General features: G+C 32.5%; 1 protein-coding gene across 4 annotated transcripts in view; it reads right to left on the minus strand.

Annotated features, from left to right (window-relative positions):
* The window catches only part of RICTOR (RPTOR independent companion of MTOR complex 2), a 123,806-nt gene that overhangs the window by 51,161 nt on the left and 45,590 nt on the right, over positions 1 to 27,055 (minus strand). For all 4 annotated transcript variants that reach the window (XM_032415165.1, XM_032415164.1, XM_032415166.1 and 1 more), the window contains 5 exons: positions 16,549 to 16,613; positions 15,583 to 15,714; positions 9,479 to 9,542; positions 5,328 to 5,454; positions 2,187 to 2,356 (listed from right to left, as the gene is read on the minus strand). In XM_032415165.1, the coding sequence (XP_032271056.1) occupies positions 2,187 to 2,356; positions 5,328 to 5,454; positions 9,479 to 9,542; positions 15,583 to 15,714; positions 16,549 to 16,613 (558 nt within the window). The remainder of the gene's footprint in view (positions 1 to 2,186; positions 2,357 to 5,327; positions 5,455 to 9,478; positions 9,543 to 15,582; positions 15,715 to 16,548; positions 16,614 to 27,055) is intronic.

The following is a 27,055-nucleotide window of genomic DNA, read 5'->3' on the forward strand; positions in this document are numbered from 1 at the left end:
ACTACCTTATTCTACTCTGAAGTGTAATTTTAAAAGATATAGTTTTTAAAAATTACTATAAAAAATTACAATTGATTTACAACCCTTACAGACTGTCTATTCTGGTAACATTATATTATAACCACACATTTTCCTGTCTGAGGTCAAAACATATCACAGATAGCAGAAATAAAAGCCAGGGTAAATTTAAAAAGGGATTTTTAAGAGGAGGAAGATTTGGGCCTAACAACAGATATAGCAGCACTGAAAATAGTTCCTTTGTATGGAGAAATGGAAATCAAAGTATGAATTTGGAATCAAAATTTGTAAAATATAATAAAAACGAGGACAACGTTCTCTTAGCAGACTATATAATGAAGATGATGATATTAAAGTTGATGATGAAGAATAATATCCAAGGTAACCAGTATTTGTTGAATATTTACTATGTGCTAGGTACTGAAATACCTAGATTAGAATTTTAGGTAGATTAGAATTAACATATGTAAAGAACCTGGAAATACGAACTCATTATAAGCATTACGTGAGTGTTAGCTGGTGGTATTACTACTACTATTATTATTATTTATTGTTCACAATAATTCTTTAAGGTGAAAACCATGACCTTCATTTTACCTAAGGAAAAAATGGGTCCAAGAGAGTCTCATAACTTGTCCAAGTCATAAAGCTAGTAGGTCATAGAGCAAAAAAATCAAAACCAGATCTGTATAGCCCAAAGTCTTTGCTCTAAATCACTATGCTATTCTGGGGGGTCCTGTTAAAGGAGAAAAGAACAAACATTTGTGGTTTTAAAGAAATAGATATAAGCAAAGACACTACTGTATTTAAATGCCTACCATATTCTTTTGAGGTTTTTTTTTTTTACTTAATAAAGGCTTTGCTAATCTGCTTTATAATTACATAGGAATAAAAAACAGGCCTATACATATTATCTTCCTTTATTGTAGTCATCTCACCAATCCTAAAATTATAGTTCTACTTGATTAAAAGAAAAAAAAAAACTTACACTAAACATATGATAAAATATCAAAAATGCTAGTTTATTCCCAATGGACTCCCATAAATAATGACTGTATTTGAAATCACTTATTGAGGAGAAAATTGTACTTATTTATTAGTTAATGATAAAAGCTGTCATTTTTATAATCTCAAATACTTCTACTGGCCCTAATAAAACCAGAACTATAAGATTTAAGACAAATTTCATAAAATGATTTAGACATACACGCTAGAGAACAATACTATACTTTATACTTTGCATAATTTCATACCCAAATATAAACAAAACCTTGGTTTAATCTTACTCTGAATGGCATCTGCAATGGACAACAATGTAGTACATTCACACAGAAAAACTATAAGATCAGTTTGCGGTAATTCTGTTCCAACCTCCACTACACACTTTATTATAAAAAAGAGTACATAGCAGTCTTATTATTTTAGACTAACTGTAAAAAAACACTGAATTAGTAAAAAAAAAAAAAAAAATTTAAACTGTAGTGTATTTTTTTTTTTTTAAAGATTTTATTTATTTATTTGAGACAGAGAGAATGAGAGCACATGAGATGGGGGAGGGTCAGAGGGAGAAGCAGGCTCCCTGCCGAGCAGGGAGCCCGATGCGGGACTCGATCCAGGGACTCCAGGATCATGACCTGAGCCGAAGGCAGTCGCTTAACCAACTGAGCCACCCAGGCGCCCCAACTGTAGTGTATTTTAAAAAGAAAGATCTGTATTCTATTTCTTTCAAGTATATATGGTCATTAGTTGCTAACAAGTGCTTCGAAGTTCAGAGAATTTTAGCATGGGTTAATAAATAAATAGTATATAATGAGCGGGAGCTATTCACACAACGTACTAAAGTTCTTAAAAAGAAATGGTTCTCTTAAATAAGTAGATAAATGTATATGCAACCTCACTTGTGCTTTAATTGGCTTAATAAAGTTTTCACAGATAATAAAAAAAATAAACTTCACTTTACATGTTGATGAACTATTCTTGAGAATAATATTTTCAATTCAGTCCAAACTGAATAAGCCATAAAATATTGCTGGGGATAAGTCAGTCTTAATTAAATTGTTTGATAATTAACGTTGTGCTGCACCTATTAACTTAAAAATTTCAAAGTAAGACTATGTATGTATTTAAAGCCATCCTGTAAAACTAGAAAAGGATATTAAAGTTCCTACCTCTAATTCTACATCAGCTCGCACATACTGTCGGGTCTTTGGATGATTAAGGAGGTGCAAAATTGTAGTAATGAGGGCCTCATTTATTCGACTTAATTGGCAATCGATCACATTTTTCAGGATGGTGTTTAGTCCACCTCGAAGGGCCACCACCTCTGGATTCTGAAGTGCTAAAATAAAAAAGAAAAACTTAATAAAGTATATAGGGGATAAATAATAAAAAGTAATCAGAAATCTGGGATTTTATCTTGAAACAATTTCCTTTCTGACTTGAAAAACTTTCTAGTCAAAGACATTTAAAACGTGGATAAAATGTATCTAATAAGAGTCATTGAATATACTCTTCCCAAAACCCTAATTTTTTTTTTAATGTCACTGAATTGCTTTTTTATATCCTTTGTCCATATTTTACTGGAATGGTTCTTCTTTCCTATCAATTGCAAGAAGTTGCTCATTTAATGTGGCTATATTAGCCGTTCGTCTATTTCAAATCTTTTATCTGCTTTGCAATTTAACTTTAGATTTTAAACTCAGAAATTCCTCCCTTACTTCAAAGATGAGGCATTTTCTGATCATGCCCGCACATACAACTGTGTGCTTTAAATGAGTTCATGATTAACATTCCAGTTTTCAATCTGTCAGGAAAGTGAGTTTTGTTTAATATTGATAAATTCAACTGTTTTCCAAATGTTTAATCAATTATCCCAGCACGCTTCCCAAACTGATTTTATCCTTTTGATATACTAAAGTTTTCTATATACCAGAGTCTGCAACTCAATTCCTTTCCATTTTTCTCTCTTAATAACCTAGCTTAATAGTTTTTGTAAAAATACATTAAAAAAAAAAACCCTTTCCCTTCCCTTCCATTATTGTTTCTCAAAAATGTTTTCATGGTTGGATCTCTCGTGTTTATTCTAGCCTAATTTTAGAATTAGGTTTCTTCTGTTTTTTCTAAATTGAGGTATATATAATTACATATAGTATAATTTACAGATCTTAATGGTACAGTTCAATAAATTTTGACAATTTTTATACTCTTGTAACCAATATCCAATCAAGATACAGAAATTTCATCATCCTAGAAAGTTCCCTCATACCACTTTTCAATCAGTATCCCCTCCACTACACAACCAATGTTCTCATTTCTGTTATTAAGAATCAATTTGACAAATTCAAGTGTCAAAAGTACCCCTCCCAAACACACGCACAAGTCATACATATTTCTTAACAAGTTTTGTTATATATAGTTTTCTTTACTACTTTGAAAATAGTATCTTTTTTCTCTAATATATTTACTGATTTATTGCTGAAACACAAAATAAATCTATCAAATCTGTATTTTCACCCACTTTCACTGTCCTGAATTACTTAAGTTCTGTTTTTCAGTTGATTCAGAGTTTTCTAGATATATCATCTACAATATGTAAACTTCATTTCATTTATTTTAATTTACTAACCTGGCTGAAAGTTTTTAGCAATACTAATTTAATTAGGAATTAAAAGTTTATAGTATTTATAGAGATCCACCATTAAGAATAATACAGTGTTGATCTGAAATAAATATTCTAGTATGTTAACAAAGGAGGTTTTTAATTATTTTATTTTATATATGTGTATAGGTGTGTGTGTATATGTATATCTATGTGTATATGCATTTAAAATGATAGTTTCATTAAAAAATTGGTAGGTTTCCATATTTTAATACTTTCAATTAGATTACAGTATATAAGAACTCTGTTCCTTGAAATAATTTTAAGACAAAACTACCTGAATGAGTCTTTTTGGAGGCAATTATTTCATCAAGTACTTCTATGGTTTTTATCTATTGTGTTTTCTACTTTTTGAGTCAACTGGAAATAAAATTTTCTCTGAAAACCCATTCATTTCAATAAGATTTTCAAATATTTATAAAAATTATTTCATAATTTTAAAAAAACTATTATTTTTTCTTCCTCATTTGTATATTAATCTTTTCTTTCTCGGACTTTCATTTTTTCAAACATTAGTGTATGGTAGTGTACCTGTGTATGTTTCTCTCCAAGTAACATAGATTATTTTAAATAATCAATCTTGTTCTCTAATTAGGACTCTTAATTTCATTGTTGCTTTCCTCCTGCTTAACTTAAAATTGATTTTTTTTCCTTCTTTTTCTATTCCTTGGGCTTATACACTTATTTTCACTGTTTTTTGCTTAATTATAAAAGCATTTTATGATGAGAAGTTAACTCCGAGTATAGCTTTCCAAGCATCCCATACACTGACATGTCAAATTTATATTATTTTCAAAATGTCCTTAACTTTCCGACTTTGTCTATAAATCAATATGTACTGTGAACAGTACCTTAAATCTTCAATAATAGGGTTTGATTCTCTGAAATTTAGTTTATGATTTTGTTATTAACTTGTTTATTATACCAAGAGTGAATGTAACCTACATCAGCTCTACTTTTGATGGGAAAAAAAATATCTTCTCTTGTCATTTAAAGTTGTATTTTTTGGTTTTAAGTGAGGTTGAACTTTTTAAATTTGTTGATTAGCCATATATTTCTTTGAGAATTATTTATTTTTCCTATTGATCTGTATATAAATAAGTTATTTACCTATCATGTTTGTAACATTTATTTTTTGTTTGTTCCAGCACTGCATGTTTTTTTGTCTCCTTATAATAAAATCTATAGCTGCTGAAATCTGTTTATTTCTTTTGATAATTCAAGACTCCTTTTCCTTACAGTGATCAGATAAATGCTCATCCATTTTTTTCCCTGTTTTTTCCCCATTTAACTCTAATCCTTTTGCATTTAGATTTTTTTTTTAATGTATGATAGATTGTTTTTTAACTGACATTAAGATATTGTGTGGTTAACTAATGTCTGAGAACCAGACTTAAAGCAATTTTATTCTAAACACTGGAATCTGGACAATTTCTATATTCCTATAAACAAAATTTTTCATATCTTTGTAGCAATAACTAAGAATTCATTCATGAAAGGCATTTTAAAATGTCATATTCTTACATTCTTTCTAAAACATATTTTTATTACTTGGAGAAAATTCTGACCCAGTTCACATTAAAAAATGTTACATTCTTATATATACACTTCCTAAAATGCTTCATTTTTATTACTTGAAGAAAATTCTGACCTAGTTCACATATAATGGCAATGCATGCTCGGACCATTCTGTCTCTTTCCTGAAGTCCATCATTTCCAACTGCTATTAATGAGTTGGCCACAGAGCTAGGAAACAAGGAAGCATTCACAGTAATCATCTGTAACAGGGAGGAATCAGAAAAAGAAGTTATTTACTTCATAATACATGTTTAAAAGCTATTTTGTTCAGATTGAGGTGTTTATAACCATAGAACATTTATAAGATCCAGGCATCAAATTTAATCTTCTTCTTCATATGAACATTTCAAAGGGTTACCATAATGAATAACTGATGCAATAAATGTTAATACTTGTTACTATGGAAAAATGTTGGCTTTTTTTTCTAATAGTTCAGACTATAAATCAATTAAATGACAAGATTTAATGTTTCTGAGAGTCTAAGCTCCTCTCAAATAGGAACTATATTTTATACAACTTTTCAGTACCTAGACAAAGGAAATCAGTGGTAAAAACAGCTGTCAACACGCTTACTGTACTATTCCATTCCTGACTCTTACCCATATAATCGCCACCAAGTCCTGTCCTACCAATTTACCTCACTATCCATATTCTCTCTCCCATCAAACTCTAACTTGGGTCCTCATTCTTTCTCACTTTACTGCGACAGATGCCTAATAATCTCCCTATCTCCTACCATCACTTGTTGCTATGCCAAAAGGTAAAGTTAGTATTCCATAATCTATTTTTAATATTTCAAAAAGTATGATGCAAATAGTATATTTCTGGTGACAAAACTTTGGATGAATCTTACTTTAAATGAAAAGTTTAATTGGCAATAATATATTTGGAATACTGAAAATAGCTAACATATCTTCAGTGTGGAAATTAGAAAGAAAACAAATTACATAGTTAATGACTAATAAAGACTGGTAGATGAACAATTTCAAAATAACAGGTCTCTGGAGTAGGGATAATTAATTTGTATTGGATGTTACTGGATTTATAATCCTATGTATCAAGGGCAAGTGATTCCCTAAATGAATCCCTTTCAACTATAAAAAATCTGTGTTATGTTAATCTCTTATTACATGAATAAAGAAATAATATATGAGGAAAATTGATGGTTAAATTAGGCAGGCAGTAAGTATAATTTCAATTGGATAAAGAGTAGTAACAGCTGAAAAGTGGGAAAATTATATAGAAAACGAGAGAGACAAAAACCAAGAAGGATTCCCTGGATTGGAGAAAAAGGGAAAAAAAAAATCAGAGACACTGAAAATGAGCACACAAACAAAAAATCTTCCAAATGAATGAGACAGGAGAAAGAGAAGGAAAAATAACATGAATATTCCTTAATTACTCATGGAGTAAGTTATCCTAAAGCAACAAATGTTTCTTCCTTTTCTTTAAAATAAAGAAGATTAATACTTCAATAGAAAATTTTAAAACTTTTAAAATGCATACAAAAAAAAAAACACAGTGACCTAGCCATTATAATATTAACATTAATTTCTACTAGCTCCGTTGCCAAGATGTTGCTGAAAAAAAGAAATATGTGCATTGGTTGTTAAAAATACTACTGAAATTACAGTTCCTCTAACCAATAGAGGCCGCTATTCATTCAGCAAGTATGCTTCCCTTTTAACTCTATCTGCTTTTAGCTAAACCAAGGAGGAACCCTGCACCACAATTCTTCCTCTGAGCCTACATCCTACCATCAGGTATAAGCAATTTTCCTGCTCTTGGATTCACAAATGATATCTGCCTCAAATTAGTCTGTATTTTAGAAGATAACAGAAGAAAATAATATTTTTGTAATAGCATTACTAAATTGTTAAGGGTCTGTTTACTTTTACTGGGCTGTTTTATAAACTAAATTGTATCATGCCAAAACATTTTACAAAACTGAAATAAAATATTTACTGAATAACTCAAAGAAGCTGAATGTAATTGCTTGAATCTATCTGGAATAATGCAATTTTAAGGGCAGCAATTTTCAAAGTTTGGTCCAGGAAACAAGGGTCTCTAGGATATTTTCAGAGATTCTGTGAAGTTAAAATTATTTTAATAATAATACAAAGACATTATTTGTCTTTTTTACTCTCAGTCTCTCAGAAGTATATACTGAAGTTTACCAGAGCTGCTCTACTGAACATGAAATCACAACAGATTGAATGAAGAAGCAAATATGACAATCCAGCTCCTACCTTCCATCAAGACAAACACTAAAGACATTTGCAAAGATCTAAAATAATGCCATTCTGTTAAGTTTCTTTTCGGAAAATATATTTTTACAAAAATATGTTTATATGTGATGGGTTGTTATTTTTAATATGCTAATATATATTTTAATTGCTCACTTATAATTCCTAGTATGATAAATATTGACATATATACACCTCAAATAGCCAGAAAGTTATTCTAGGTTCTTCAGAAACAAATTTTATTTTCTTATCTTGAATTCTCAAAATCATGGCAGTAGGAGAGACTATGAATAAGTAAAAACCATAAATCTAATTTTTAAATTTAAATTTGAGGAGTCAAATCACAGTCCCAATATGACACTTTACCTACCACAAAAATACTGTAATCTATCTTCAATATCACTCTTACTAGAATTGTAAATTTCTTTTAAGACACTGATCCATTTACCTCTTCCTTACTATGCTCACCTGTGGGTATTATTACTAACCCCAAGCTGGACAATTGGAAGAAAAAAGAAAAAGAGGAGATCTAGTTAATGTACAAATTCAACACTCTACCATTCTGAAGTATGCACTGAATTCAAAGGTGGGTAAAGAGGAGAAGGGTTAAAATTTTTTTTTAAATAATTTTAGATGTTTTTACATTAAAACAACTATATACTGCATACGTCTCAAAAATGTTTAGGATGAAACATGAAAAAATTCTTACATAACTGTGTCCTAACCAAGTTAACTCTTTGTTAACTGTTTTGCAATTAGGGCATCACATTAAATAACAACAAAAAATTCCTTGAAAACCTATCATTAGAAGCATTAATGGGTTATCCCTAACACCCTTTATTGCAGAATTTAGATTCTGACCTGTCCTGTACAACAGTCTGAACTGCTTATTGAAACTACCTATGGACTATATCTAAATTCGTCTTCAAAACAACCAGCTTATAACTCTTTGCCACGTCCATTTAATGGCATTAACTCCAAGCATGCAAATAAGAGAAAAGTAGAGTGGGGAACAAGTAATCCTTTTTCTCCAATAATATATCAAAAAAGCAGTAATTTCATTTACATGGTTACTAAGGGAAGAAATACAGTAGTTCTTCCCCACTCCCTTATCCATGGGGGATATGTTCCAAGACCCCCAGTGGATACTGAAACCACAGACAGTACTCAACTCTATATATAAACTATACTAAAAGTCCTGAAAGCCTTACCAGCAACATAAACAGTCAATTAACATATATTTTGTATATGTTTTATATACTATGTTCTTACAATAAAGGAAGCTAAAGAAAATCATAAGAGATAATACATTTACAGTTCTGTACTCTATTTACTGAAAAAAATCTATATAAGTAGACCCATGAAGTTCAAAGGTCAAGTATACTATTTTTTACTGTACATACATATCTACGATAGAGTTTAATTCATAAATTAGGCACAGCAAGGGATTAATAATAAAATAGAACAATTATACTATAATAAAATGTATATGAATGGGGTCTCTCTCTCTCTCTCAAAATAGCTTAATGTACTGTACTCACCCTTCTTGTGGTGATGTGAGATGATAAAATGCCTATGTGATGAGATGAGTGAGGTGATGATGTAGGTATTGTGACATAACATTACAGATCTTCTAACCATATGGCAGAAGGAAAACCACGGTAACCAAAACTCTGGATAAGAGGTGGGGGTGAAGGGGGGGAGGGAACTACTGTATTCTTTACAGTGAATATTTTATTAAAAAATATCGTCCTAGCTGTACCCAGTCACATAGAATAATTACACAAAATATTTATGCTCACCTCTAAGCTTAACAGACCTATTTACCTCATATAATTTTATCAAACAAAAATGTTTAACGAGAATTTAGCCTTTAAATTTTAATATAAAGATTTCACAAAACAGTCTAAATCTAAAAATGTAAAATACTTAACATAAAAACCAAAAATCTACCTTCTCTCTCAGGCATAGATCGTACCTTTCTGACTAATCGAAGTGCTTGTGTCCTCTCTACCTCGTTGCTCTGCTGTATGTCAATGCACCTAAATAATACACAAAATATTAAGTTATTGATAAAAATCTTATTAAACAATTTCTTTGTATAATACCACCAGATCAGACCTATCTTCATAATGTTAATATGGTATTTTAAAATTTTAACATGATTTTAACACCAGCAGACATTTATTTAGTTAACTTACATCCAGTTCTGATAAATATTTGCTATAATAAAGCATTTCAAAACTATTTCATTTAAAACTCCAGAAAAGAATATATTTACAGAATTATATACATCAATAAAGAAATAATAAACATATTTATAAAGCCAAGTATCAGAAATCTACTGAAAAAAGAATTCACCTATCTTTGATAAAAATTGTGAAGAAAAACACTTCCAGCTTATATTTTAGTTTAAATGTGATTTTTAGGGGCATATGGGTGTCTCTGTCGGTTGAGCAACTGGCTCTTGATCTCAGCTCAGGTCTTGATCTCAGGGTTATGAATTCAAGCCCCGTGTTGGGCTTCACACTGAGCATGGAGCCTACTTAAAAAAAGTGATTTTAACCAGGGCCTACATTTTATATATTATGACTATGTTAAAAGTCTTATATACTAGCCACAATAATTCTATTTTATGAAATATAATTTAATATCTAAATGCACTTCAAAAATTAATGCTCAGATACCACTTAACTGACATTTTTCTGTAAAATTTATTAAATTACTCAATTTCTTAAGAGTCTTTGGTTTATGTAGCCGAATAATTAATTTTTACTTATGTTTAGGTAGTTCACTATTCTAATCAATTCATATAGTTTGCTACTCAAAAAGCATTTCTTCTATCTGAATACAATTAAATCTAAAACAATTTTATTAAGAAATAAACAACTCAATTTGTGGCCACATCAGAGAGGCTGTATCAGACCACCCCTCTAGCCAAAAACAACTGTAAAGGGTAAGCAAAATATTTTTTTTTAATTTTTATTTTTCTTAAGATTTTATTTATTTGACAGAGAGAGACCCAATGAGAGAGGCAACACAAGCAGGGGGAGTGGGAGAGGGAGAAGCAGGCTTCCCACTGAGCAGGGAGCCTGACTCAAGGCTCGATCCCAGGACCCTGGGATCATGACCTGAGCCGAAGGCAGACACTTAACGACTGAGCCACCCCGCCGCCCCACAAAATACTTTTTAAAAACTGTTAAAAGGGCAATGGATAATAATCCCTGGAAAGAGATGCACAAGCCCCACATCCAACCAGGCTTTGTCCCTAGGGGCACTTGTCAACAGTTTTAGGGGAACAGAGTCCCAGCAGAAAGCAAAAGTCTTTCTGGACTGGAGAGACAGGTTGAACTTTAGTGCAGCCAATGTGGCTGTGACTTGAGGGGAAAAAATTCCAGAGAAAAGGAAACATGGGAAAGTGAATGCAAATCTTCATGCAATCTCCTCTCCGAGGCACTTGCCAATCTCTACGTTGTGCAAAAACAAAGTAAAAATCCAAGGAACCAAACAAAAAGCTAATGCCAAGAAGCTAAGGAAGTAAGCAGAAATTTGAGCAGGTACGTAACACTCTAGATAGATGTTATAGCTCAAGGCTCGTGAAGGTGAAGAGGTTCTGCTAAACATCTACAACTATCATTTGAGATCCCAAAGAGCCACTCCGTAGATCAAAGAAAAAGCTAAAACTAAACTTTTTAACAAAATCAGTGTGATAAGCCAACATTCTAGAATAAATAAACCTTAACTCTCTTAAGAGGAAAACAGCATGATCCAGAGCCAAAGATTTTGAATATGCAATATTCACATCCAATCATGTAATAATATGAGGTATGCTTTAAAATAAACAAAGGGTCAAGTAACTAAAAACCAAGAAAAGAAAAAGACAATAGAAATAGAACACAGGTGATTCACATATTGGCGTTGTCCTAGAAGGCTATAAATCACTATGATAAATATGATCAAGTAAATAGAAGGAAACATGGAGAAATAAAGCAGCGACCTAGAATCTTTAAATAAAAGTAAAACAAATGATAGAAATACAGTAACTGAAATTAAAAATTGAAGAGAATGATTTAATAGCAGGATGGAAGAAAAAAACAGGTGAGTAGAAAGTAAACACATTAAAGCACAAAGATTAACAACAAAAACTGAAAATACAGTAAGAACACCAGAGACATGTGGAAGAGTGAACAGATTCAACACTATATAGCTGGAGTATGAGAAGATATGAGAGAAGAATGAATGAATAGAACAGAAGAAAAACTTTAAAGTAGCCAGAAAAGAAAAAGATACATCACTTCAAAGAAGCAATAAAAAGAGACTACTTACTGTTCACCAGGTTAAAAAAAAAAAAAAGTCCAGAAGACAATAACCTATTTAAAGCATTAAAAAATAGGAACTAGTCACAAAAACAGCCTTCAAATATGAAGGCAAAACAGAGGCATTTACAGACAAAAAAAAAAGATGATAGAATTCATCTCAAGTAGACCAGCACTAAAAGAAACAGTAAAGGAAATTTATTAAACAGAAAGTGATGCAAGATGAATAAAAATGTATAAATGCAAGAAGGAAGGATATTGGAACGGGTAAATAATGTAGGTAAGTATCAACAGTTCCAGTTTAGGGGTACCTGGGTAGCTCAGCAGGTTAAGTGTCTGACTCTTGGTTTCGGCTCAGGTCATGATTTCATGGGTTGTGAGATGGAGCCCTGCATTGGGCTCCACACTCAGCAGGGTGCCTGCTTAAGATTCTCTCCCTCTGCCCCTCCCCCCATGCTCTCTCTCTCTCAAATAAATAAATAAATCTTTAAAAATATATAACAATAGTTCCAGTTTAAAACAATAACAAAACTATCTTGTAGCGCTACAAATATATGTAGAAATAAAAACTATAGCAATAATACAAAAAACAGAGGGAAAATGATATAAACTATAAGAGTTTTCCTGGATTGTTCTGGTTGTAATAAAATACTAAACCTTAGTATCAAGGATATGAGTTGTAATCTCTAGGGCAACTACTAAAAGAAGAAAAGACCTTATAACCAAGATATTAATAGAAGAGGAAAATTCTTGACTATTCCAAAAGAAACAGGAGATACATAAGAACAAAGAACAGATATGACAAATCTCAAGATACAAACTCAAATATATGAGAAAATTAACCACAAGATGAACAGACTCATAAACATACAAATCATTACACTGCATAAAGCCCACAGACCATGCATATAAAAATCCACTAGACAGTCTAAATATTCTAATTAGAGGACAAAGACAGTCAAACTAGATTTAAAAACAAACAAAAAACCTATATGATGTTTTTAGGCCAGAAACTTTAATATAAGGACAAAAAAAACAGAAAGTAAAAGGATGGTAAAAGATCTATCCTGCAAGCCCTAAATCAAAGTGAGTATAGCCATATTAATATAAGATAATATGAACACTCATAATAAGAGAAGTATTACTAGGAATAAAAAGGGACATTTCATAACTATAAAAAGATTAGCCCAATGTGAAGGTTTAACAATTCTAAATATGAACGTAGTAACAAAGCTTCAAAATATATAATGACTAACAAAAGGAGAAAATCTGAATAGTACTATATCTGCTGAAGAAATAGAATCCATAATCTTAAAACTTCCTTAAAAAGGGATGGCTGGGTGGCTCAGTAGGTTAAGCATCTGCCTTCGGCCCAGGTCATGATCCCAGGGTCCTGGGATTGAGTCCCACATCAGGCTCCTTGCTCAGTGGGGAGCCTGTCCCTCTGCCTGCTGTTCCCCCTGCTTGTGCTCTCTCTCTCTCTGACAAATAAACAAATAAAATCTTAAAAAACAAAACAAAACAAAAAAACTTCCTAAAAAAGAAAACCCTATGCTCAGACAGATTCACTAGTGAATTCTACTAATCATGTAGGAAAAAAAAACAATACCCATCTTACATAAATTCTTCCAGAAAATATAAAAATAGGGCAACATTTCCCTAGTTGTTTTACAAAGCAAAAAAAATCCTGATACCACAACTAAACAAGGACATTAGAAGAATGGAAAAATATAGGCCAATACCTCTCACGAACTTAGCTACAAAAATCTTCAACAAAATATTAACAAACCAAATTCAATTAATATTTAAAAAGGACAAAACACACAGTTAACATGTGGTGTTTACTTTAGGAATGCAAACAAGGAACAGAAATCCACAAAAAGCCTACAGCAAGTATCATAAATAACGCCAAAGTACTGAATACTTTTAACCCAAGCTCCAAGAGCAAAACAAAGTTGTCCACTATCACTATTTCTAGTCAGTGTAATATTCTAACCAGTGCAATACGGCAAGAAAAAGAAAGATACAAGGATTGGAAAGGAAGAAATAAAACAGTCATCATTTGCAATTAATGCTATGTACACAGAAACTCTAAAATAATTTTTAAACAATTAGAATTGAAAAGTGAATCTAGCAAGATCACTAGGTAAGAGTTTAGTATCCAAACCCAAAACTAAAAACCCACAATTCTTTTTCTATATATTAACAGCAAAAAATATGAAAAAGAAAAAATTTAACTTACATTAATACTCTCATAAAAAAATATCTTAGAATGAACAATAGCAAGTATGTGCAAGACCTCTGCACAGAAAACTACAAAATACTGTGGAAATTAAAGTTCCAAATAAATAAAGGCTTAGAATAGTCAATGTTATTAAGATATCAATTCACCCCAAATTAATCTTGAACTTCAATGCAATCACTACTAAAATCCCAGAATGTTTTAAGGAAATGGACAAGTTGATTCTAAAATTCATATGAAAATGTAGAACATAAAATAGCCAACAGTCTTAAGGAAGAAAAATTGGAAGACTTATACCAACAGATATTAACATTTACTATCAAGCTGCAGTCATTAAAACAGTGAGAAACGGGCAAGAATAGACAAACTAAAAATAACAGGGAACACAAAAACAGATCCATACTTATCAGTTATCTGGTTTACAACAGAAGTGTCACTAATCTAGACACAGATAATCTTTTCAATAAATCCTGCTAAAATGTACTGCATATCCATAAAAATAAAAATTATCATGACCTAACACCTAATTAAACATATATAGAGAAATAAAACCTTTTAGAAGAAAACACAGAAGAGTATCTTCCAAAGAGTCCAAGAGCATTAACTACAAAATTGGATTTTATTAATTAGGAAAAGAGAAAAGGCAAAACAGACTGACTTGGAGAAGATATTGTCAAGACATATACCTGAAAGGAATCATATCTGGAACATTAAGAACTCCTATATGAGACAGGCAGATAATCTAATTTACAAATGAGCAAAAGACAAGGAGGATATTCAAATAACCAACAAATGAAAGATGCTTAACATCACTACTCATTAGGGAAATGCAAATTAAAACCACAATGAAACTCAAAATGAACACTACAGCAGAAAGTCTACAATTAAAAACTAAAAACAAGTGCTGATGAGAATGTAGAGACTGGAACTCTCAAACATTGTTGGTAGGAATATAAATCGGTACAATCACTATGGAAAACTGGCAGTATGTAGTAAAGCTAAACAGACATAAACCTATGACCCAGCAGTTCCACTCCTACATATATACCTAAGAAAAATGAGTGCATATGTCTACCTACAAGAATATTCAGGGCAGCTTTATCCAAAATAGCCAAAAACTGAAAACAGCCCAGAAAATCACCAACAAAATGGAATAAATTATAGTCTATTCATAACATGAAATACTACACAGCCTTAAAAGAAAAAACCAACATGGATACATCTCTGACAAATAACACTGAGGAAAGAAAAGAATAACCATGTATTTTTCCGATATATGATGCTCAAGAACAGGAAAAACTGGTTTATAATGAGAAAAGGCAGAATAATGTTTCCTACTGGTTGGAGACACAGGGGAACTTGACTGGGATGCAGAAAATACTCTTATTCAGGATAATGGAGTACTTGGTTGTATGTATCTCTAAAAATTATCAGGCTTTACACTAAAAATATGTACACTTCACAATAGGTATGTTAAAACTTAAAACATAATTTTAAAAACAGAGACAGCTCTAGGAAAATTACCTTGCTATTAAATAGTCCACTTTCAATTTTAGCACCTTCTGCAGAATACTGGAGTCTTGGATGAGATATCGAAGAGCTCGCAGGCCTGCTGCCCGCACTTCTTTTGCTTCATTCAATAAAGCTAACCGCAAACTGCATAGAAACAAAAAAAGTTTTGCTACATGAGTTTCAAATACACATAAAATTATGGTACCAAATTCTCCCTCAGTTGCATTAAGCAAAACTACTAGTGATTTTATATATAAAAATCATTCACTATAACAGCCATGGAACTTCACTAATATTGTTATTTTTTAATCTGTGCTGCCTTAGCACATTCTTACTAATCAAGAAAATGTTATTTTATTCTACCTTCTGTACTTTATTTTATATAAACAATGGGAAATTAAATATGCCTTTGTCAAGGTGTATCACATATGCCTCTACAATCTATTCTCCTCTGCCTACCTGCTTCCACTTCTCAATGAATCACTGGTTTAAATCAATGAATATTTTGTGACAGTAGGCACAGCTATATAAATTTTAATTCCCAAGCACACCAAAAAGATGGCTATGAAATTATAACATTATGTCTCTGTTGGTGGACTTGAGAAAATAAAGTTTGCCATAAGCACACTTTGTCTTAAGTGAGGTCTAGAGATAATCATACAGGTTCTTCTTCTTGTTCTTAGGAAAATTTAAGAACTTTTGTTCTGTGAATTTCATGTTTAATTTAGAAGTTTAAATTATAGAAATCCAAGTATTTCCCATCATTAGCTTTGATTCTTTATATTTGCTAATTACAAAGCATCAGTAAGAACAACAGGATAACCAAAAATATTGGACATCTTGAATTTTTCTAATGTTCAAACAGCTGTTTCTACAAAATCAAATATAATGTGTTATACTATCCTTTTAGTTTAAAATTACTAGAACTGAAATTACTAAAACCCAGAGGGGTGAGGGAGGGAACTAAACTATACTTACCAAATTATGATATCCTCATAGTTAAAACCCAATTTTTCTTCACTATGGCCAATATCACAAAGAAGCTGTCAGAAAAACAAAAGCATATGAATATGTGTTATGTATTTTTGTCTATTTATATTTACATTACTTTTTTAGACTGAAAAGTAAGGTATTTTTCTTTAACAAAATTCCAGAAAATATATCTACTGTTCAAATATGCATATTTATTTCTATCGCCTTATTGTTTTTTTTTATTTGACCTGCCAGTTTTAGATTTCTTTAACCCTCCTTTTTGCTGTCATTTGAATCAACCAATTACTTTTTATTATTCCATTTTTCCCCCCTCAATAAGTTTACTATTTTATTTTATTTTTTTATTTTTTATTTTTTTTAAAGATTTTATTTATTTATTTGACAGAGAGAGACACAGCGAGAGAGGGAACACAAGCAGGGGGAGTGGGGGAGGGAGAAGCAGGCTTCCCGCTGAGCAGGGAGCCATATTCGGACCTTGATCCCAGGACCCTGGGATCATGACCTGAGCCAAAGGCAGACGCTTAACGACTGAGCCACCCAGGCACCCCAATAAGTTTACTATTTTAAAACTATTTTTTAATGGTTACCATTGAAATTACAACATATGTTATTAATTAATCACAGTCTAAAGAGAAACTATTACCATGTCCTCAACAATGCTAGACTCTTGACACTTGAACCTCATTTACTTGCCTCACCTTTCACTTTACTGATGTTTTTTTCTCTTTCAAGCCCCATAAAACATAATACTGTTATTTTTATTTTGTTAATATTTAGTCAGTATCAATTTATATTTATCCACAAATTCACCTTTTCCATTATTCTTCATGTTAGTGGTATCTTAATGGGATATTCTTCCTTCTGTCTAAAGAATCCTCAGTTTGTTGTTGATTTGTTTTATTGGTGTTTTCATTTATTTAATTTTTAGCCAAGGTTGCTGGTAACAGATTCTTTTGACTTTTGTTTGCCTGGAAATTTTTTTTTTTCACTTCTGTTTTTGAAGGATATCTTGCTGGATTTATAGATTTTTAGGTTAGCTGCTATTTTCTTAAAAGCTTCAACATGGTTTCCATTGTCTCTATTGAAAAGTCTGATATCAGTCTTACTATTAGCTCCTTTGAAGGTCAGATCCTTTTTCTCAGACTCCTTTCAAGGTTTTTTTTCTTTATCTTTGGTTTTCAGCAATCTTACTGTTCAGGTGTGGTTTTCTTTGTATCTATCCTGCTTAGGAAAAACAGAAATTCCCAAATCCCTGGGTTGATATATTAGTTTTAGAAAATTCTGTACATTCTCTCTTCAAAATTACTTCTGCCCAATTTCCTCTCTTCTTTCTGGAATTCAAATATCAGATCCTTTTGTGTATACTGCAAGTCTCTAAAACCTCTTTTGTATTTTCTCCATTCTCTTTTATCTCTGGCTGGATATTTTCTATTCATTTGTCTTCCAGTACAGCTAATCTTCTATGTAGTGAGTTTTTTGTTTTAGACATTGTTTTTTCCCTTCTTGAATTTTCATTTCACTTTACACATATCCAATAATAAAAAATCTTCTTTTTCACCTATTATCTCCAAAGTTCCTCTATTTTCTTGACATACAAATCATACTTTAAATATTTAAAGTGCTATTATCTAAATGAATGTGAATGATGTAGACCATCTCTGGATCTGTTTCTACTATGTTTTTCTTTTTGTTGTAGTCATGTAGTCCTGCCTTTTGGTGGATCCTGTAATCTCTCTATATAAAAACTTGCAGAGATTCCTGATATTATCTTTCTCCACAGAGGATTTATCCTTCTCTTTGTTAGGTCACTGGACAATACTAAGTACAGATAAATTGCTGCTCTGATAAGACTCAAGTCTACCTCCAGTTTTTCCTTTTCCTCCTTGTTCCCCATGTTTCAACTGAAAGCTTGTTTGTTGTTGAGGGGATTAGTCCCAAGAGGATGACAGATCTAATTTTTGTCTTAAAAAACACTGTAAGTTCCACCTTTATTTTCAAATATTTTTGTTTAGATTTTTAAGTTAACCATCTCAGATAGTCTCAGGAATTCAACAAACGTGGGGAGCCAAGAATCTTCTTATACTAGATTTCCCCTAGGTCTCCACCAAAAGGTCTGTGCTGTTTTTTCTGTCTTTTAGTAACAGTACTCCTGGGCCTAAAGTCTGAGTCCCTAAGTTTTCTGCCCACACTCTACACTAGCCAGTATCCCTTGGCAAAAGTTGTTGGAGAAGTTAAGTTCACCTCCACAAGATTCTTCCTTCTCCGAAGCTTTGGCTCCTACATTTCTTGTCCACTGAGCAGTTAGTTTCCTGCTACCTTCAAACAGGCTTTCCTTGTTTTCATTAAGAACACTGATCTAATGCTAGCTACTTCTCTCCCACCTGGAGGGAAAAGTTATTTGAAAAATTATTTGAAAAATAACTTTTACCCAAAAGTTATATAAAAGTTTCTCAAATTATTTAATGGGCTTAACTGATATGGATGAAAGAGAAAATTGATCATTTAATTAACACTGAAGAATCAGAAGGGATTCTAAGTGTTATTATTCCTCAGTATGAAGTTATAAACATGTTAACCAGACAGAATAAACCAACCAAAGTGGCTATCACATCTGTTTGTGAAAAGAACGGACCCAAGAATATATTTCAAAGGGTACAATACTGCAGAAAAAAAAGCTAATCCTATCCTACTGGTAGGTTCCTTATAAAATGCCCTATCCAGTTTCTTCTTTAGAAGCAAAAGAAAAAAGAAATGTTCCAAACAGAATAGGTAAGGGGATCGGACTAGAGTAGCTCTCAGATACTGCAATAATTCACAGCAGAAAAGGAGACTATACAAATGATCACTTTGTGTGGTAAGAAAACGGTGTGTAAATAAGCAAAACAAGCTAAAAAGCTTTTGTTCACAGGTCTTTATCCAAAATGGTTATACTGCTATTCCTCTAAAATCCTCAAAATTCTGAAATATGATAAACAAAGAAGCTTTAGACTAAACTTTCAAATGGTATGAAAATTTTTTGTTATTTCTATTGCATTTTGTTGCATAATGTAAGTACTTAAAAATGGGGGATGAGGATTTTTTAGACATACATATAGATTTAAAATAAAATGTAAGATTTCCTATATTTGAGACAAAAGAGGAAAGTTTATATATCTCTAAAAAACCAACTGCATACCTAAAATTAAAAGTTTAATAACATAGTAGTCAAAAATATTCGCAAAATTATGATAAGCAAAGGTTACGGCCCTATATTAGTTTGCTGGGGCTGCTGTAACACGTACCACAGACCAGGTAGCTCAAACACAGAAATTTATTTTCTCATGATTCTGGAAGCTAGAAGATCAATGTAGCTTGACAGAGGTTCTTTGTTCTGAGGTCTCCTGGGTTCTCTCAAGTCTTTATATGGTTGTTCCTCTGTGTATATCTGTGTACTAATCTCCTTTTCTTATCAGGAAACCAGTCACATTGGATTAGGGATCACCCAAATGACCCAATTTTACCTTAACTGCCTCTTTAAGGGCCATATCTCCAAAATACATACACATTCTGAGGTACTGCAGGCGAAGGCTTCAACAAATGAATTGGGGGGACACAATTCAGCCCTTAACATTACACACTCACATAGCAAAGTAGGGCCTACAACAACAAGTAGGCACTTATAATGTGAAAGGCCTAAACAAATTAGGGAAAGGTTACTGAGGAGAGGCCAAGAAAATGTACTAAGAATTTAATGAAGAAACAAAATTGATAAATAAACATATTTCCTATTTCCTAAAATCTTAACCAAATACACTGAAAAATACCATTTGAAATAAAGCTTACCAAAGTGGCAAGAAATTGCTTTTAACATGATTATACCAAATAAGACAACATATTGTCAGTGGGATTATAAACTGAAAAAACATTTTGTAAAATAAATTGGAAAAATGCCCTAGGGCTGGGATCTACTTTTGGTGATTTATATTAACAAAATAATCTAAAATGTAGAGTGGGTTGTACATTATTTATAATGGTAAGGAACTGGAAACAAAATGTTCAAAAATGAGCAAACTTGTGTAGCCATCAATATTATATAATATTTAAACATGAGGAAAAACAGGCATAATGTGCTGGTAAGAGAAGGAAAAAATTCTAAAAGATACATATATATACACACACATATATATATTTTTTAAAGATACATTTTTAAAAAATCTATACATCAAAATTTTAACACCAAAAATGAAAGTGCAATCAGAGGTGATTTATTTTCCTCTCTGTGCTTTTCTGTATTTTGGAAATGCTTATAATGAGTATGTATTACATAACCTGGGGATGGTTATCCATATTTAAAATTCATGAATAGGAACAGAAGTAACATTTACTCACTATAAGTCTTGTTAATCCTAGAAAATAGTATTTTTGTAAATGAAGACAAATGAGTCTTAGAGATAGTAGATAATATGACTTCCCAATGCCAAAAGCTAGTAAGTGGTAAAGCCAGAAATCAGACCAAACTAGTCTGAGTCCAGAGCCCACTGTGAAAAATATTATAATTCTGTATTAAAATTATTTACAAAGGGGCAAAGGGAGAGGGGAGATTGGATATAAAAAAAAATAACTGAACATTACTATCTTTATTTCATTTCTCCAGCCTCAAAAGCCTCTATGATTCTAAAGTCTGGAGAACTGCACTCTGGTTATATATGAGTAAGTGAAATTATTTTTTCCAAAACAGTTAACTAGAAACACACATAACAAAAACTGCCCATTTCAAAGGATCAAAACACACATAAAAACTATTAACTATTGACACTATTAAACATAATTTAGTATTTATTTGAGATTTCCAGGTATTTAAGATTAGCATTGTCAACGGTACATTAAAAAAAGAAAAAAACTGCTTATCATGTATCATGACCACTTATACCTTGGACACACTCCAACTCAAATTTAATAGAAAAATGAAGCTTAGAATTTGTTTATATCAACATATAAAATATTGTGTTTTGGGATGCCTGGGTGGCTCAGTCATTTAAGTGACCAACTCTTAATTTCGACTCGGGCTGTGATCTCCGGGTGGTGGGATGGAGTCCCTCATCGGGCTCCACACTCAGCATCGAGTCTGCTTGAGATTCTCTTTCTCCTTCTCCCTCTGCCCCTCCCCTGACTCACACTTGCCTGCACGCTCACTTTCTCTAAGTAAATAAATAAAATCTTTAAATATATATATTGTGTTTTTAAAATGGGAAAAATGTTACTTCTTGAAACAATGATTTACATATCAACTCAATTTCTAAAAAAGGCAGTATTTCCATTTTTTGCTACAGTAGCAATGGATGTCCAGGTCCTTATAGAAAACTGTAGACTCAGGGAAACAGTTTGGAAACTGTTACCCACCCTCCTAGACACAAAATATATGACTGTCCACCATTTAACATGTTAGAGTTAGCAGTTTTGATGAAAAGCTAAAAAAAAAAACAAAACCTCGAAGTTATTATTATGATCTCCAAAATTCACATTTTGAAAAGTATCTTGAAAGGAGTATCATTTTCCTCTTTTGTCTCAAAGCTTAGGAAAACTTATATTTTATTTTAAATCTATATGTATGTATAAAAAATCCTCATCCTCCATTTTGCAAAAAGAAAAAACAATGCAAGATAAATGTTTCAACTGCAAGAAACATTTCTGAAAAAAATGCCCACTCAGAAACTGGAAAATCACAACAACCAATTTTTGACAAAACATAGCATATTTGTCACAATCAGTGTCTATTTTCCAGGGATAGTAACAGATGTTAGGACTATGCTTTCCGTGGTGGTTAATTAATGCTTTTAAGTTATTAAAATGTAACACTGCCTGCCCTATCACATAGGTATGTTATATTTAGAATAAAATCATGGATTATGTTAGGGAATCATTAAAGACCTTACAAAATGTAAGAATTAGCAACCTAACAGTCACTTAATATGCAAAATTATTAGATATCACATTTTTCATTGGGTTTCTGTTGCTCCCATCCCATGTGTTTTTATGACTATCAGTCACAATGCCTAGCTGAATGTGACCAAAATGATAGTTCATGTAGAAGATGGTAAGAGAGAGCTACCCTCTCCTTTTATGATTAAAAGCTAAAAGGACGATGTATCTTAGCCAAATGGAAAGTATTTCAGAATAAAGCTAACTTAAAGAAAAAATAAAGCTAAGAAATGGAGAGACAGAATACAATTAACTTTTTTCAACCCTTGGGTTGTTTTACCTGAAATTCGGACCCCACATTTGGTTTCCCTCATCATGAGAGCAAATAACTTCTTTTTACTTTAGTTCAGTTGAATTAAGTTTGTTGAATTTGTTATAAGACTTTCTTATAAAAACTAAAATATTTAAAAGGGGCAATCAACAATATTATATTCTTACAAAGGTAAAATAGAAGTCTAAACTACCTCTGGGTAATAAAATGTCTGAGATGCTTATTAAAATGATTAATTTTTAAAAAATATGATGATCAATTAAAACAGGACAATTAGGGGCGCCTGGATGGCTCAGTCGTTAAGCATCTGCCTTCAGCTCAGGTCATGATCTCAGGGTTCTGGGATTGAGCCCCGCATCGGGCTCCCTGCTCTGCGGGAAGCCTACTTCTCCCTCTGCCACTCCCCCTGCTTGTGTTCCCTCTCTCGCTGTGTCTCTCTCTGTCAAATAAAAAAATAAAATCTTAAAAAATAAATAAATTTTATAATAAATTAATAATAAATAAAACAGGACAATTAAATGATATTCCCATTTTATTCATATTGCTCTGAAGGTTAAATGAATAGTTCTCACAAATAACCAATAGATAGAATAACCCAAACTTAAAAAAAAAAAAATCTTATCACAGATAAGAATTCCACAACATGGTCTTTTCAGAGGGCATTTTAGAAGCAGGTTTTAAAACAGAAAGTACAAATGCTTTTGGCTAAGAAATCACACTTCTAGGGGCACCTGGGTGGCTCAGTCATTAAGCATCTGCCTTCGGCTCAGGTCATGATCCTAGGGTCCTGGGATCGAGCCCCGCATCGGGCTCCTTGCTCAGCTGGGAGCCTGATTCTCCCTCTCCCACTCCCCCTGCTTGTGTTCCCTCTCTAGCTGTCTCTCTCTCTCTGTCAAATAAATAAAATACTTAAAAAAAAAAAATCATACTTCTAAATTCTATTCTGCACAAGAAAGTACACAAGAGTGTTACTATACATTATTTAAAATAGCAAAAAGAAGTAGGAAAAACATTTTTTAATGGTGGAATGACTAAATTATAGTATATGTACGTATGCATATGTACAACTATGCATATATTTGTAAACATACACAAATATAAGTGTGGATACATCTATACACATATACCTATGTACACACATACATGCAGCTATAAAAAAGTAGTAGATCTATATTTATAGAAAAGGAAAGGATTCTATGATATATTGGAAAGCAGAAAAGTTCAAACTATGAGTCAATATATGTCATGATCTCATTTAAAAAAAACCTTTGTGCATATGTAATAAATGGTAAATAAACTCAGTACTCTTTCCGTTTAGCTCATTTAATTCTTACAACTCAATTAAATAAACACACACACACACAATCATACCAAAGAAAGATAAATACTTTCTAGTGGTTACCTCTAGAGAATGGTACTTTTGTCACAGTGGGGAGGAGGATGGGAAGGGTATGTGAGAGAGGACTTTCACATTTTACCATAAATTGTTCGGTGCCATTTTAATTTTTTATATTTAGCTTATACTAGTTTTGAAGTTTTTTCAATACAGAACAAAATAAAGATTCCTTTGGAGCTTTCAATATGAATATAGGAGATTAACTGTAGGAAAAGAGAACTTTTAGAATGTAAAGAGCTGAAATACTGTCATCTTTAAAAAAACAGGTCTTTAGAATATAAGCATGTTGTCAGTTTTAAAAATAGGATACTAAGATTATATTCATCAGCAGTCTGTTATACACATTACTTTATCTAGTGAAATGATGTCAGAAGGCAAGCATGGGTGTGTGACATTCACATGGTTATAGGATCACATCACTAGCACCCTCTCTTCATACTTTAAAAGGAAGTTTTAATTCTGCAGATGAGGTCTACTCTATAGAACATTTTAGCCCCACTGATCTACTAAATTAAGTTAATCCTAACAACAGGCTTATATTAAATAACAAAACAAAGAGTAGTACAACAAAAACTCGTATTTAAAATACAAAATCTTCTCAATGTAATATAAAGCCTTTAATTAAACACTTGCTATATATGCCAGGCTTTGGAGTAAAAAGGAATATAAGAGTAGAAAAAGAAATACTACAGATTTCTTGTGTTTAAGAAACTCCGTTTAATAAGATAGTAACCCATGACAAATAGTAACAACAAAAGGATAAAATTTAGTAGACACACATAATCTGTTATGGGAACACAGAGAAGGGTGACCAACTAATTCCTAACTAGTCTAAGTGGTATCAATTATTTTACTTATTTTCTTATTCTATAGAGATACATATATTCTATAAAGATTTCTTATTCTATAGAGATATTCATAGAAATTTCTGAGAATTTCTAATTTTACTCTATAAGGACATGAACTTACAGATTTTATAGAAATACCAGCTATGTAAATGTTTATGAACCTAGCTCTCCACCAAAATGGAATTCAAAGATACATTATATTATGATTAAATTTGGTGAGCATTTATTTTGCACTAGGTATCTGAAGAAATTTTATAATAAAATCTACCGACATTTATTTACAGGAGTAGTTCTTAGCCAGGGGCAATTCTGCCCCCAGGAAACATTTGGCAATGTCTGGAGACATTTTTGCTTATCACAGCTGGTGGAGGTGCGCTACTGGCATCTAGGGGTTCTAGCAGGGATGCTGTTCAATACCCTACAAATGGAGAAGACAGCCTCCTAAGACAAATAATTAGCTGGTCCATTATGTCAGAATTACTGAGGCTGAAAAACCCTGTTACAGTAATAGCTTACTAATCTGCAACTCGAACTATTTAGCAGACTCATGTCCTTAGAGTCAGCCAAAAAACCAGAAAAGTGGCAAAAAATACTTAAGCAAACAAAAACAAACCCCAGGTTGAAAGGTGCTATGTTATATGTTATAAAGTACATATTATATGCCAGGCACTATAGTGAGACCTTGCCTCTAAAGGCATCAAGATTACCTGAGTAAAGAAATCTGCCCAAGACTGCCTTGCTAGCTAGAGCTGGACTGTAAGTCTCCATCTACTTGATCTAAAGCTCATGCTTTTCCCACTGTTATCACGAGGCAGCCAAACCGATTTTTTTTTTTTTTTAAAGATTTTATTTATTTATTTGAGACAGAGAGAATGAGAGAGAGAGAGCACATGAGAGGGGGGAGGGGCAGAGGGAGAAGCAGACCCCCTGCCGAGCAGGGAGCCCGATGCGGGACTCGATCCCGGGACTCCAGGATCATGACCTGAGCCGAAGGCAGTCGCTTAACCAACTGAGCCACCCAGGCGCCCAACAGCCAAACCGATTTTATCAAGTCCAGTGTTCACAGACTTTACTAATGAGAGAGCCCCTCAGACCCTGACTCAAGGTTTAGTTCCTCATATTGTAGACAAATTCCAGTAAGTCTGGTTTTCTGGTCTTTAAATCCAAAAATAATTTATAATAGCAAATAAAAGGGCTGCTATAAGCTGGTACAAGGGCCAGAGGGAAATGTGAAAATTATAATGACAGGATATAGCAAAACAAAAAACAAACAAGAATACAAAAAGCCCCAAAGCCTAGGGCCTTTATTAAGGAGATAAATCATTCTGTACTCTACAGGGCTACAATGGGGGAAGAGAAGGAGAGAGGGAACAGAGAAGGAAGGAGAAATCAGGGAAGGAGAGAAAGGGAAGGGGTTAGAGATAGGTGAAGAGAGAGGAGATGAAGAGGAAGGGGGAAAGAAATAGCAGAGCAGGAGAGAGTGAAGGGAAGGAGAAGCTAGAGAAGAGAATGGGAGAACACAAATCAAGGAAAGACCAAGTGAAGAAAACAACTTAGTGAAATACTGTGGGAAAAATTCAAACAAAGACAGAGAAACAAGGAAATGACCCTAACCCAAGAGAACCTGGGATGGAGACAGAAATAAATGGAGAAGACAGAAGGGAAAATGAAAAGTGTCCAAAAGATTCCTAGAAATAAATGTTTAAACTACTCCTATTCCAAAAAGTCTCTCTCTATATATGCACTGTCCATTATGGTTGGTAACTACTAGCCACGGGTTGCTATGAGAACTGTAAATGTGGCTACTCTGAATTGAGATGTGCTATAAGCATAATATATACACTTCATTTCAAGGATTTAGTATAAAAAATGTTAAATATTTCATTAATATTTTATATAAATTACATCAAATGATAATAACTTACAATATACTGGATTAAAGAAAATGTATTATTAAAAATAGGGGCGCGTGGGTGGCTCAATTGGTTAAGCGACTGCCTTCGGCTCAGGTCATGATCC

Source organism: Phoca vitulina, unplaced genomic scaffold (assembly GCF_004348235.1).
Source record: "Phoca vitulina isolate PV1807 unplaced genomic scaffold, GSC_HSeal_1.0 scaffold17, whole genome shotgun sequence".
NCBI lineage: Eukaryota > Metazoa > Chordata > Mammalia > Carnivora > Phocidae > Phoca > Phoca vitulina.